Source organism: Coregonus lavaretus (genome assembly GCF_964263955.1).
Source record: "Coregonus lavaretus genome assembly, chromosome: 24".
Classification (NCBI taxonomy): Eukaryota; Metazoa; Chordata; class Actinopteri; order Salmoniformes; family Salmonidae; genus Coregonus; species Coregonus lavaretus.
This window is the reverse complement of record NC_140011.1, coordinates 35,792,212-35,805,577: the sequence shown is the minus strand read 5'-3', so window position 1 is coordinate 35,805,577 and position 13,366 is coordinate 35,792,212. Positions and strand designations below refer to the sequence as shown.

At 42.6% G+C, this 13,366-nt stretch overlaps 1 protein-coding gene across 2 annotated transcripts; it reads left to right on the top strand.

Moving 5' to 3' along the window:
• LOC311100218 (pyruvate dehydrogenase E1 component subunit alpha, mitochondrial-like) lies at positions 1-13,277 on the top strand. 2 transcript variants are annotated; one of them, XM_084141035.1, is made up of 12 exons: positions 1-148; positions 4,072-4,092; positions 6,974-7,042; positions 7,148-7,321; positions 7,715-7,841; positions 8,008-8,099; positions 8,261-8,353; positions 8,466-8,621; positions 8,705-8,776; positions 8,904-8,971; positions 9,252-9,360; positions 11,811-13,277. In XM_084141035.1, the coding sequence occupies exons 1-12, from the start codon at positions 92-94 to the stop codon at positions 11,973-11,975; spliced, it is 1,203 nt and encodes a 400-aa protein (XP_083997161.1). In that variant the 5' UTR covers positions 1-91; the 3' UTR covers positions 11,976-13,277. The 2 variants fall into 2 exon arrangements, with proteins under 2 accessions (XP_083997161.1, XP_083997162.1); XM_084141036.1 differs by lacking the exon at positions 4,072-4,092 and having other exon boundaries at positions 7-148.
• The last annotated feature ends 89 nt before the right edge of the window (positions 13,278-13,366 follow it).

Below are 13,366 nucleotides of genomic sequence, written 5' to 3'. Positions count from 1 at the left end.
TGGTTTGTCCGTAACGTCATTTTGGTAGCGTTCGTTTTGACAGGAAGGACGGAAGGGAAAACCTTCTGCAGATAGCTGGCTGCCAAATAGTATGCAAAAGATGTTGACAATAATCTCCAACGTGCTGAGGGGTAGTGCAAGCAGAAATGTAAGTATTGTTTATGTATAGTATTTTAGCATAGGATACAAAGTACCGAGACCAGTTAAGTTGCCGTCCTGACCTTGCCATACGGATAGGCCCCGATTCGTACCCATACCGCAGTAGCTAGCTAGCCAGCCGCCCTTGGCTTCACATAAATATGACTTGGCAAATTATGTAAATCTGCTAACTAGCTAATATCCTAGCGAATCACATACCTACCTAGCTAGTTAACCAATCGTTAGCTGCCAACTTGTCAAAATAGTTGTCCTCATGGATTGGAAACTCGACGTTCAATTGCATAGAATTGTACGTCGGGCAGAAAAGTTTGACTCAGGAAAGTTTCCTATCACGACCTCAACAAGCCAGAATGTTGAATAAATATGTATTTCAACGTAATTTACCAGTTGTCTGTGCGGTTTGTCATTTTTGCGGTAGGAATGTGAGAATCTATCCACAGGAAGCATAATTACATCAACTTTTCAAAGCGCTGGTAGTTCATTGAGTTTTCTATTACCTAAAGCAGGACTGCCCAACCCTGTTCCTGGAGAGCTAGACTCATGTAGGTTTTCGCTCCAACCCCAGGTGTTACTAACCTGATTCATCTTATCAACCTGCTAATTATTAGAATCAGGTGTGCTAGATTAGGGTTGGAGCAAAAACCTACAGGACGGTAGCTCTCCAGGAACAGGGTTGGGCAGTACTGACCTAAAGCATGCGCAGAACCATGTAAACACGTACATGTGTATCTATTTTGATATTGTGCGCATGCTTCTGTAACAGTGTTGTTTCCGTCCCTCTCCTCGCCCCTACCTGGGCTTGAACCAGGGACCCTCTGCACACATCGACAACAGTCACCCTCGAAGCACCGTTACCCGTCGCTCCACAAAAGCCGCGGCCCTTGCAGAGCAAGGGAAACAACTACTTCAAGGTCTCAAAGCGAGTGAAGTCACTGATTGAAATGCTACTTGCGCGCACCGCTAACTAGCTAGCCATTTTACACCAGTTACACTTCAGGTGATAGAAATCAGAATACACTACCAGTGTTTTAAAAAGTTGATGTAATTATACTTTCCTGTGGTTATATTCTCACGTTCTTACCTCCAAAAGGACCAACAGCACGGACAACCCTAAAATATAATTTTATTCAACATTTTGGTTTGTTGAGGTCGCGAGAGAACTTAACTAATTCAAACTCTCATTTCTGCCAGATTTAGAGTTCTATGCAATTCAAAGTTGAGTTTCCAGGCAAAGTTCAAGACAACTCGGAAATCACTGACTTCAGTGCGTTGGATCAGGGGTTTTCAAACCCCCGCCCAGGCAAACCAGTATCCCAGGGACCCCCATCATACACTACCAGTCAAAAGTTTGGACACACCTACTCATTCAAGGGTTTTTCTGTATTTTTACAATTTTTTACATTGTAGAATAATAGTGAAGACATCAAAACTATGAAATAACACATATGGAATCATGTAGTAACCAAAGTGTTAAACAAATCAAAATATTTTATATTTGAGATTCTTCAAATAGCCACCCTTTGCCTTGATGACAGCTTTGCACACTCTTGACGTTCTCTCAACCAGCTTCATGAGGTAGTCACCTGGAATGCATTTCAATTAACAGGTGTGCCTTCTTAAAAGTTAATTTGTGGAATTTCTTTCCTTCTTAATGTGTTTGAGACAATCAGTTGTGTTGTGACAAGGAAGAGGGGGTATACAGAAGATAGCCCTATTTGGTAAAAGACCAAGTCCATATTATGTCAAACAGCTCAAATAAGCAAAGAGAAATGACAGTCCATCATTACTTTAAGACATGAAGGTCAGTCAATACGGAACATTTCAAGAACTTTGAAGGTTTCTTCAAGTGCAGTTGCAAAAACCATCAAGCGCTATGATGAAACTGGTTCTCATGAGGACCGCCATAGGAATGGAAGACCCAGAGCGACCTCTGCTGCAGAGGATAAGTTCATTAGAGTTACCAGCCTCCGAAATTGCAGCCCAAATAAATGCTTCAGAGTTCAACATCAACTGTTCAGAGGGGACTGTGTGAATCAGGCCTTCATGGTCGAATTGCTGCAAATAAACCACTACTAAAGGACACCAATAATAAGAAGAGACCTGCTTGGGCCAAGAAACACGAGCAATGGACATTAGACCGGTGGAAATGTGTCCTTTGGTCTGGAGTCCAAATTGGAGATTTTTGGTTCCAACCGCTGTGGCTTTGTGAGACGTGGTGTGGGTGAACGGATGATCTCCGCATGTGTAGTTCCCACCATAAAGCATGGAGGAGGAGGTGTTATGGTGTGTGATTTATTTAGAATTCAAGGCACACTTAACCAGCATGGCTACCACAGCATTCTGCAGCGATACGCCATCCCATCTGGTTTGTGCTTAGTGGGACTATCATTTGTTTTTCAACAGGACAATGACCCAACACACCTCCAGGCTGTGTAAGGGCTATTTGACCTAGAAGGAGAGTGATGGAGTGCTGCATCAGATGACCTGGCCTCCACAATCCCCCAACCGCAACCCAATTGAGATGGTTTGGGATGAGTCGGACCGCAGAGTGAAGGAAAAGCAGCCAACAAGTGCTCACCATATGTGGGAACTCCTTCAAGACTGTTGGAGAAGCATTCCAGGTGAAACTGGTTGAGAGTAGTGTATGTTAGAAAAACAAATATTTGCCACAATGTCAGCTTTTAATCAAGATATCCAGTGGTAAGTAGCTACAGTCTCAATGATGAGAAAAAGCTTTTGACGGAGGCTCATAGGTGAATAATGGCAAGTAGAAGTACCTGCAATCAACATTTTTAAATGAATAGATTTGGTAGACAATTTCATTATTTTGACCTCCACAGTTGATTGGAAGTGTAAACTCTAACAGTCTATTACCTAGAAAAGTATCTTGGTGGCGTAGAGAAAATGTTGCTTTTGTAAAGCAAATTTTCTGAAGTTATACCATTTTTTATTATTTTTATTTTTTATTGTTAGTTCTCAGATGGTATTATTTCAAAAGAAATATAGTTCAATATATTTTCTGCATGCTTTCTATCTGGTTTTGGTTTTTTAAGCTGACACAAACTGTTTTTCATCTGGAAAATTACCACTTAGATGGCCCGCCTAAGAATTTTCTATAAAGGAAAAACCCTGTAATTAGCTCCAATGACTGTAATTTCCTCCATATTAAATGGATAGATGTTGGCAATGAAGCCATATATCTACTTCCCCAGAGTCGGATTAACAGGAACAGCTAGCATGCTAACTGTTCCTGTAGACTTCCAGTAATTGTGCTAACGCTAGTTAGCATTGGCTTGTGAAACTACCTTTAAATCAGCTCCGACTGGGAAAAATATTTTGAACGGTCATCCAACTCAGAATTACAAGTCGGAAACTGTGGCATCTTTCTAGTGATCCAACTTTCCGACCTGAAGATCACTGACGTCATGATTTGACCTCGGTTTCTTTCCTAGAGTTCCCCGTTGTCTTGAAACACCATAATCTCCAGCATCATTATCACAGCCAATGGTAGTCTGCTGGCTAGCTAGTTAGATTCAAGAGTGTCTCCTCATGTCACATCAGTGGTTGCGTTTTGTTTCTTTGCCACAACGTCAGCTTTTAATCAAGATATCCATTGGTAAGTAGCTAAGGTCTCAATGCTGATAAAAAGCTTCTGACGGAGGAACATAAGGCGGCCATCACAGGGAGTTCAAAAATCACCTGTTGTTTTCAATGATTGGCTGATCACCTTGAATAACACAACTCAAACATTTAATGTGGCACAGAATTGTCAGAATTATCTCTTTCATGTCTGACAATATAATCTCTCCTGTGATTCTCTAATTGATCCATCTCTTTATCTCTTGATGTCTTCCAATGTACTCTCTCACTCCTTCCCTTCTCTGGTTTTCTCTCCCATTGGCTGCCTGGTAGGGAGCCCAGGTTGTGTCAGAGGTAAGATGTGGTTTTACTGTAGTGTAGTCCGTGATACAATCCCTGTAGCACACCCAACTCTGCTTATTTTGTGCTCCAGTTTTATTCCTAATGATTTCTTTCACTTTCACATGGCACCGTTATGTTCTATACTTTCACTCACTCATTCATTTAGTTATTTATTTGGGGTCCAATTACGGCATCATTTAACATTGCATTTACCCACCCCACTAGAATAATTTTCATTTGGAAATGATCTCTTTAAGCAATTATGCTTTGCTATCTGCTCCTAATAGCTCGTCTTGTTGGCTTTTTTCTCACACGCACACATAGGTATATCTCATTCATTTATAGCTACTAGCTAGGCCTACTTAGTTATTTCACATTGGAAAGTGGTCTCGGAGCCAACCGCCTAGTGCATTTGCTTTGGCAAAGACAAAAGTGATCTGATTGGTAGGTACTAGTTAGCTATAGTTCACAGGAGGTTGGTGGCGCCTTAATTGGGGAGGACGGGCACGTGGTAATGGCTGGAGCGGAATAAGTGGAAAGGTATCAACAACGTTGGCTCCGAAACCATTCCATTTGCTCCGTTCCAGCCATTATTATGAGCCGTCCTCCCCTCAGCAGCCTCCACTGTTTGGTTAGTAAGGTAATGAGTGTGGACAATGTGGTTTAGAACTAGCCTATGTGTTTTAAGTCTGAGTCAATTGAAAGGCCTTCGTTGGTGCAGTTTTTTTTTATTTTTATGTGGAATAACACATTTTCCTTTTGTCCCGTATTCCTGCTCAAAGGTTAGTTTTGTTTCATAGAAGACTTGGCCCAACACTCAGATGATGCAGATGAGAATAGCTTTTTACTATTGGACTGGATCAACACCTTCAGAACAACCACCAGACCTTTAGCTATTTGAGCTGCAGTAGTTAACTGCTGTTCTCAGACCCCTCAGTGGGTAATGTGCTGACTTTACCTCTAGACCACATGTGTCCAACTCGTTCCACGGAGGGCCGAGTGTCTGCGGGTTTTCACTGCTACCTTGTACTTGATTGATGAATTAAGGTCAGTGATTAGTTAGGAACTCCCCTCACCTGGTTGTCTAGGTCTTAATTGGACACAAATTGAAAGTAGAAACCAAAAACCAGCAGACACTCGGTCCTCCATGGAATGAGTTTGACACCCCTGCTCTCGGCTCTGCAGTGACTGTTCTGCCTGGCTCTTCTCTCCCCAGTCCTCCATGCGCAGGGCTGTTTTGCAGCTGCTGGCGGTCCAGGGTCAGTATGCTGATATTACCTCTCCGCCAGACCCAGATCCAGCACTACTACCCTACAAGCCAGACACAGATTTATACTCGGTCTCACACAGTCCTCTAGTAGACGATTTCAACAGGCCAAAGACTGATCTAACATTTAACCAAACAGACCACAGTGCTGTACTGATCACAGAACTTACAATTGCCAACAGACTAATACCTGAAGAATCCCCAGAGGCCCACTCTGGTCAATCGGTCCCCTGCCTTTAGCAGTAAATCTGAAGAGGAGTCATTTGACACTGACAAACCATTTGCAGATCTAACATCACTTCAGCATGTGATAAATACAGACCCGCCAGTCTCAGAATTATCCTTATCAGAGCAACCAAATCTTAACTCACCAGGACCCTTTGCAGCTGGCCCGACTGTTTCAGAACCGTTAGCTGATAATGCCTTGACTGTTTCAGAACCCTTAGCAGATATTACCCTGATCGTTTCAGAAGCAGAACCCTTAGTAGGTACTGCCCAGACTGTTTCAGAACCCTTAACAGGTACTGCTCTGACTGTTTTAGAACCTTTAGAAGAACCCTTAAATGTCCACTCTGTTTCAAAATTAACTTTATGCGAACCACTCGGTACAAACCCAGTTATTCCAGAATCAAACTTATCTGAACAGTCAGCTGCGATGGACTCTCAAGTATCAGAATCCATTTTACCAGAGCCTCCATTAACCTCTGATGCGCCCATCATAGACCACAATTTAACAGAAGCAGAAATGAACTCTGACTGACTAACGCTAGAACTAACATCACCAGAATTACCTCTTAACGTGGACCAACCGACTCAGGAATTAAACGTTTCGGAACCTGACATCAGTACTAACAGCGACGCTTCTGACTCATCCATATCTGAGCTTCAGCTGGCAGAGAGGAGCCAGAATACTGACATAGCGTTGCTTCAACGCCCTGAGATCACCCTCAGCTTGACTGAAGGCACTCCTTTACCAGAGCCACAGCTTGCTGTGAGTACTGGCAGCCCCTCTGTATCTTACACTCCTCCGCTCACCACCACTCATGCTTTTACAGTACTTTGCATGCCCTGATGCACAGGTGCTGTGATCTGCCTGTTTTCTCACACTAAGGCTATCCCATGGTGTGATAATTACCCATATTCCTTAGAGCTTGAATTGACTGGTTGTGTGAACCTGCCCACCTCAACATTTGGTCTACAACACAATAATATATTTCTCCTTCATTAACCATTCACATTTGAACACACATTTGATTTTCAGTGTGTCGGAAATATTCTGGATATGTCTTTTTCAGCCAATGAGGCATTCCTGTTAGTTGATTGGTTCAGTGTTTTTCGAGACAGACTTTTCACTGGTGCTTATCAGTGGCAATGGAGTGTTTATTCAGTCTCGTTGTTGTGGTGTGTGGATCAACCTCTGGAAGTATAGCTATGTTCCATCCCATGGTTTCTCACTCTACTTCTTACTTTTTGGGTCTGTCCTACTGCAGATGCTTTTGTGCTGCCTCTCCTGGCTTGCCCAAACGCAGGTCTTGCGAAGTAGATTTGTGTTGTGAAAAGACGTGATGATGTCTAGTTAAATGTACATGTGGAGTGCATTTCTCAAGTGTCCTCTGTTTTTTTTAGGCCACCAGCATGGTGGTGGCGTCACGCTCATATGCTGATTTCACTCCTGAGGCCACCTTTGACATAAAGGTAAAACCCCAAAAAATATACTAAAAATGTGTAGCTGATTTTGATACTCACGGTCTGCCTTGTTGAGTTCTCATTGTGTGTGTGTGTGTGTGTTCCCTCCTGTAGAAAGTTGACCTTCATCGTCTGGAGGAGGGCCCACCCCTGACAGCCACTCTGACCCGGGAGGAGGGACTGAAGTACTACCGCACCATGCAGACCATAAGACGCATGGAGCTGAAGTCTGACCAGCTCTACAAGCAGAAGATTATCAGAGGCTTTTGTCACCTGTCCGATGGCCAGGTTAGAACACACAATCACTCTCACCTGTTTTATAAGCAAACATACAGTTTCACATGAACACACACACACACCATTGGAGGCTGGTGGGAGGAGCTATAGGAGGATGGACTCATTGTAATGGTTGGAATGGAATTAGTGGAGCAGTATGTAACACAAACATATGGAAACCACATTTTTGACTCCGTTCCATTTATTCCATTCCAGACATTACAATGAACGCGTCCTCCTATAGCTCCTCCCAACAGCTTCCACTGACACACACTGCATTCAAATAGCAACAAGCATTTTGCTACACCCACAATAACATCTGCTAAATATGTGTATGTGACCAATAAAATCTGATTTGATTTAATATAAACTCTCAGAGATTATGTTTTTGTTATTCTTTGATAGGAAGCCTGTGCGGTTGGCGTTGAGGGGGGTATCACCCTGTCGGATCACCTGATCACTGCATACCGTGCCCACGGCTACACCCTCACCAGGGGCGGGACGGTCAGGGAGATCATGGCAGAGCTCACTGGTGAGTGTTCTTGACTTGACTCAGTCTAATAGAGAACCCTAATAAGATCTAATCACTGTACTTTGCACCTCTGATTTGATCTCCCTAACCATTAAAACTCTCCTCTTTCTCTCTTTTCTTTTTCTTCCCTTATTTTTGTCTTTTGTTCCCTTGCTGTCTCTCTTAGGTCGTAGAGGAGGCATTGCTAAGGGCAAGGGAGGCTCTATGCACATGTACACTAAAAACTTCTATGGAGGCAATGGCATTGTGGGAGCTCAGGTAATTCACTAAAGCCTAGCATTATTCCTTTATCTTAGATTTGAAAGAATACCGTTTAGATTTCTTTTTTTTGACCTCATCATTTGCATCCGGTTTATATCCGATTTAAAGATGGTGGATTTCTCCCTCACAAATATAACACCTGCCTAATTTCCCCTCAGGTACCGCTGGGAGCCGGTGTAGCCCTGGCCTGCAAGTACCTGGGCAATGATCAGCTGTGTGTCAGTCTCTATGGTGATGGTGCAGCCAATCAGGTTTGACATAAGGCATGCTTCTTGAAGCCTGCATACATTAAACATATGAAGGACACTTGCTTCAAGTTTGGATTTGACCCCAACTGTTGACTGAATTTGTATTCATCCACAGGGTCAGATCTTTGAGACATATAACATGTCGTCTCTTTGGAAGTTACCCATCATTTTCATCTGTGAGAACAACCAGTATGGCATGGGGACATCAGTAGAGCGCTCTGCTGCCAGCACCGAATACTACAAGAGAGGGGACTACATTCCTGGCATCAGGGTAGACCGCTAACTAATACATTCAAGCTCATGTACATCTTACAAAATGTATTCCGTAATCTCACACAATGCATCTGTACCCAGGTGGATGGGATGGACGTCCTGTGTGTTAGAGAGGCCACCAAGTTTGCAGCTGATCACTGCCGATCTGGAAAGGTGAGCATCAATCTTACAGTATGTAGGATGGTTGATTTTGTGTCTGTGTGTACTGTGCACAGGTTTGTGTGTTTTTAGTCAAAGTAGCACAACTTAGACTTTTTCTCTGTGCACCACCTGTGTTCAGGGCCCTATCCTCATGGAGCTCCAGACCTACCGTTACCATGGACACAGCATGAGCGATCCTGGGGTCAGGTAAAAGTCCAATCCATATTGTTATTATTGGATTAGTAGATTACTATTGTTGATGTCATTAACATGATTATTGTTACGTACCTATGTTTTTTTTTCTCCAAGTTATTTGAACTCCATCAGTGCCGACCTACCAGGGATTCAGCAAGGCTTTCAGTGCTCTAATATATTGCTGCCCCTGCACTCTGCTATGTCCCCCAGTAGTCTCCTCCCTGCCCTCTCTTACCCGCCATAGTGACACTGCATTCCCCTGATCCCTACCCCGCTCTTCCCCGTTTCTCAGCTACCGCACACGTGAGGAGATCCAGGAGGTCCGTAGTAAGAGCGATCCCATCTCCATGCTGAAGGACCGCATGCTCAGCAACAACATGGCCAGCATAGAGGAGCTCAAGGTGATTCTCAAACATTCACTAATATACTGCACATTCAACACAGTATGAATAGGCAGTATATACAGGTAACTGCCAAAATAAAGGAAACACCAACGTAAAGTGTCTTAATAGGGCGTTGGTAGGGCTGGGCGATATCAAATTAATTCAAGTTTATGTTTTAACACAATATTCCAAATGCCTGTATCACAAGAATCAAATTTAATTTATTTTTTATTTTTTATGAGTGCTTATGTCCAATGTCCGCTTGATCTGTATTGGTCTCTCTTGGGGTATGTCTCTAAAAGCTTGGCACATCTAGCCACTGGGATTTTTGCCCATTCTTTAAGGCAAAACTGCTCCAGCTCCTTCAAGTTGGATACAAAGCAATCTTTAAGTCATACCACAGATTCTCAATTGGATTGAGGTCTGGGCTTTGACTAGGCCATTCCAAGACATTTAAATGTTTCCCCTTAAACCACTCAAGTGTTGCTTTAGCAGTATGCTTAGGGTCATTGTCCTGCTGGAAGGTGAACCTCCGTCCCAGTCTCAAATCTCTGGAAGAATGAAACAGGTTTCCCTCAAGCGTTTTCCTTGATGGCCAAAAAGCTCAATTTTAGTCTCATCTGACCAGAGTACCTTCTTCCATATGTTTGGGGAGTCTCCCACATGGCTTTTGGCGAACACCAAACATGTTTGCTTATTTTTTTCTTTAAGCAATGGTTTTTTTCTGGTCACTCTTCCGTAAAGTCCAGCTCTGTGGAGTGTACGGCTTAAAGTAGTCCTATGGACAGATACTCCAATCTCCGCTGTGGAGCTTTGCAGCTCCTTCAGGGTTATCTTTGGTCTCTTTGTTGCCTCTTATTAATGCCCTCCTTGCCTGGTCTGTGAATTTTGGTGGGTGGCCCTCTCTTGGCAGGTTTGTTGTGGTGCCATATTCTTTCCATTTTTTTAAATAATGGATTTAATGGTGCTCCGTGGGATGTTCAAAGTTTCTGATATTTTTTTATAACCCAACTCTGATCTGTACATCTCCACAACTTTGTCCCTGACCTGTTTGGAGAGCTCCTTGTTCTTCATGGTGCCCCTTGCTTAGTGGTGTTGCAGACTCTGGGGCCTTTCAGAACAAGTGTATGTGTGTGTGTGTATATATATGAGATCGTGTGACATTTAGATTGCACACAGGTGGACTTTATTTAACTAATTATGTGACTTCTGAAGGTAATTGGTTGCACCAGATCTTATTTAGGGACTTCATAGCAAAGGGGGTGAATACATATGCACGCACCACTTTTCTGTTATGAATTTTTTGAAACAAGTTATTTTTTTCATTTCACTTCACCAATTTGGACTATTTTGTGTATGTCCATTACATGAAATGCAAATAAAAATCAATTTAAATTACAGGTTGTAATGCAACAAAATAGGAAAAACGCCAAGGGGGATGAATACTTTTGCAGGGCACTGTATTTGAGCTGTTCTTACCATAATATGGACTTGGTCTTTTACCAAATAGGGCTATCTTCTGTATACCCCCCTACCTTGTCACAACACAACTGATTGGCTCAAACACATTAAGAAGGAAATAAATTCCACAAATTATCAAGGCACACCTGTTAGTTGAAATGCATTCCAGGTGACTACCTCATGAAGCTGTTTGAGAGAATGCCAAGAGTGTGCAAAGCTGTCATCAAGGCAAAGGGTGGCTATTTGAAGAATCTCAAATATAAAATATATTTTGATTTGTTTAACACGTTTTTGGTTACTACATAATTCCATATGCGTTATTGCATAGTTTTGATGTCTTCACTATTATTCTACAATGTAGAAAATAGTACAAATAAAGAAAAACCCTTCAATGAGTACGTGTGTCCAAACTTTTGACTGGTACTGTGATATAACTGTATATCTATCTCGTATATATGATTTTAGGCCATATCACCCAGCCCTAGACCTTGGGCCACCATGAGCCACAAGAGTAGCTTCAATGTGCCTTGGCATAAATTCTACAAGCGTCTGGAACTCTATTGGAGGGATGCGACACCAGAATCTCCCATAAGTGTTAAATTGGGTTGAGATCTGGTGACTGACACACAGCCTTAAACCCCCTATGCTCCCTTGAGACCCCTCTTTCAAAGTCACTGAGATCTCCTCTTCTAGCCATGGTAGTCAAAATAATGGGCAACTGAGAATTTTTGTGCATGACCCTAAGCATGATGGGATGTTAATTGCTTAATTAACTCAGGAACCACATCTGTGTGGAAGGACCTGCTTTCAATATACTTTGTACAGGTAACTGCCAAATTATAGGAAACACTTGATTAAATGAGGGATACAAAGTCAAATATCTGAATCTATCATTGTCTATGTTTGAAAAACGCATAATTATTGACACATTGAAAATAGTTACAGCTGACAGAAGCATGTCTTTGAGGATGTAAAGACCAAACTTCCCTTGTCCTGTATGTGTGCAGGAGATTGACATTGCGGTCAGGAAGGAGATTGAAGATGCTGCACAGTTCGCCACCACAGACCCTGAGCCCCCTCTGGATGACCTGTGTAGCCACATCTACGCCAACGATCAGCCCTTTGAAGTGCGTGGTGCCACCCCATGGACCAAGTTGACGTCAACCAGCTAAAGCAGCGTTTCCCAAACTCGGTCCTCATGACCCCTAGGGGTGCACATTTTGGTTTTTGCCCTAGCACTACATAGCTGATTTAAAATAATAAAAGCTTGATGATTAGTTAATTATTTTAATCGGTTGTGCAGTGCTAGGGCAAAAACCAAAACGTGCAGCCCTTGGGCTCCCCAGGCCCGAGTTCGGGATACGCTGAGCTAAAGGCTCTCGTGCCCCCATCCCTTTGTCTCCCAGGCCCTTCCCCTATCCTCCATCAACGCACATTTATCTTTGCACACATCACCTTCTCCATTTCAGCCAATGGCCTTCATGGACTATAATCTTCTCCCCCCCCAAACACATCATCTCGTGCCAACAATAACTTATACCACCCACTGATGTTCCATTTACCCTTTGCCAGAGCCCCAATCCACACCCAAAAAGTGTCTGGTTGGTGTCATATCTCATTGACTAACTCGGAGTCATTGCTATTTGCATTTCTCATGCCACATTATTGGCTCTTATCTTTTCTGTTGAAAGGTCACTTAACACAGCAGAGAAGTTAGAAGAGCCTTTCATTGTCCCTCTACAAATGTTTGGAGACTGGTCACATGGACCAATTGTCCTTATCAACATTACTGGTGTAATTACTCCTATTCAATGATTGTGGTTGTTTTCTCTCCAAATATATAAGATTAAAGGGTATATTAAATAAAGTGATTTACAGTAGGATTTTATTTTATTTGTCTTGCCAAATCAAATCTGTGCCTGTGGGATCTTGTCTGTTTTGACAATGAGTGTCTCATGTCTCTAGGCTGCGGGTCACTCATAACAGAACACAAACACTACAGATCCACATGGATTAAGGCTGAGTCTGGACATTGTGGTGTGATGCTTCAGAGAGAGATTATTAAATCCTGTTGACCTCATGCCTTCACTATCTTGTCAGTCATACCCCCTCTTTGTAGATACTGACTCTCCTTCTAAATCATAATTTGCCCTGGTCTCTTGTTCCCTGAAATTATTTTTTGTTTCTATCAGCCTCATTATTTATTGCTGAATGTGTTTAACTGACATACCAGTGCTCAAACTACAACTACTTCAAGCAGGAATAGAAAATGCTTCTTTTGGGAGTCTTGGTGGTCAACTGTTACAGTGGATAATGGTCAGACTACAGAGAACAGTGGGGCACTACACACAGATCTGTCCTGGTTTTCCCCTAGAGATGCTAATGAAATCAGGAAGTGTATGTGTGCCTTGATTGTCTTTGTACAGTCTATCAAAACAAATAAACATAGAAAGAAAGCTTTGTGTACAAATGTGTGTGAATGTGTGTGTGTGATCCTTGTTCTAAACAAAAGGCATTTATGTGAGGCTTAATGTTTAAAAATGACATGGCTATTCAACTTATA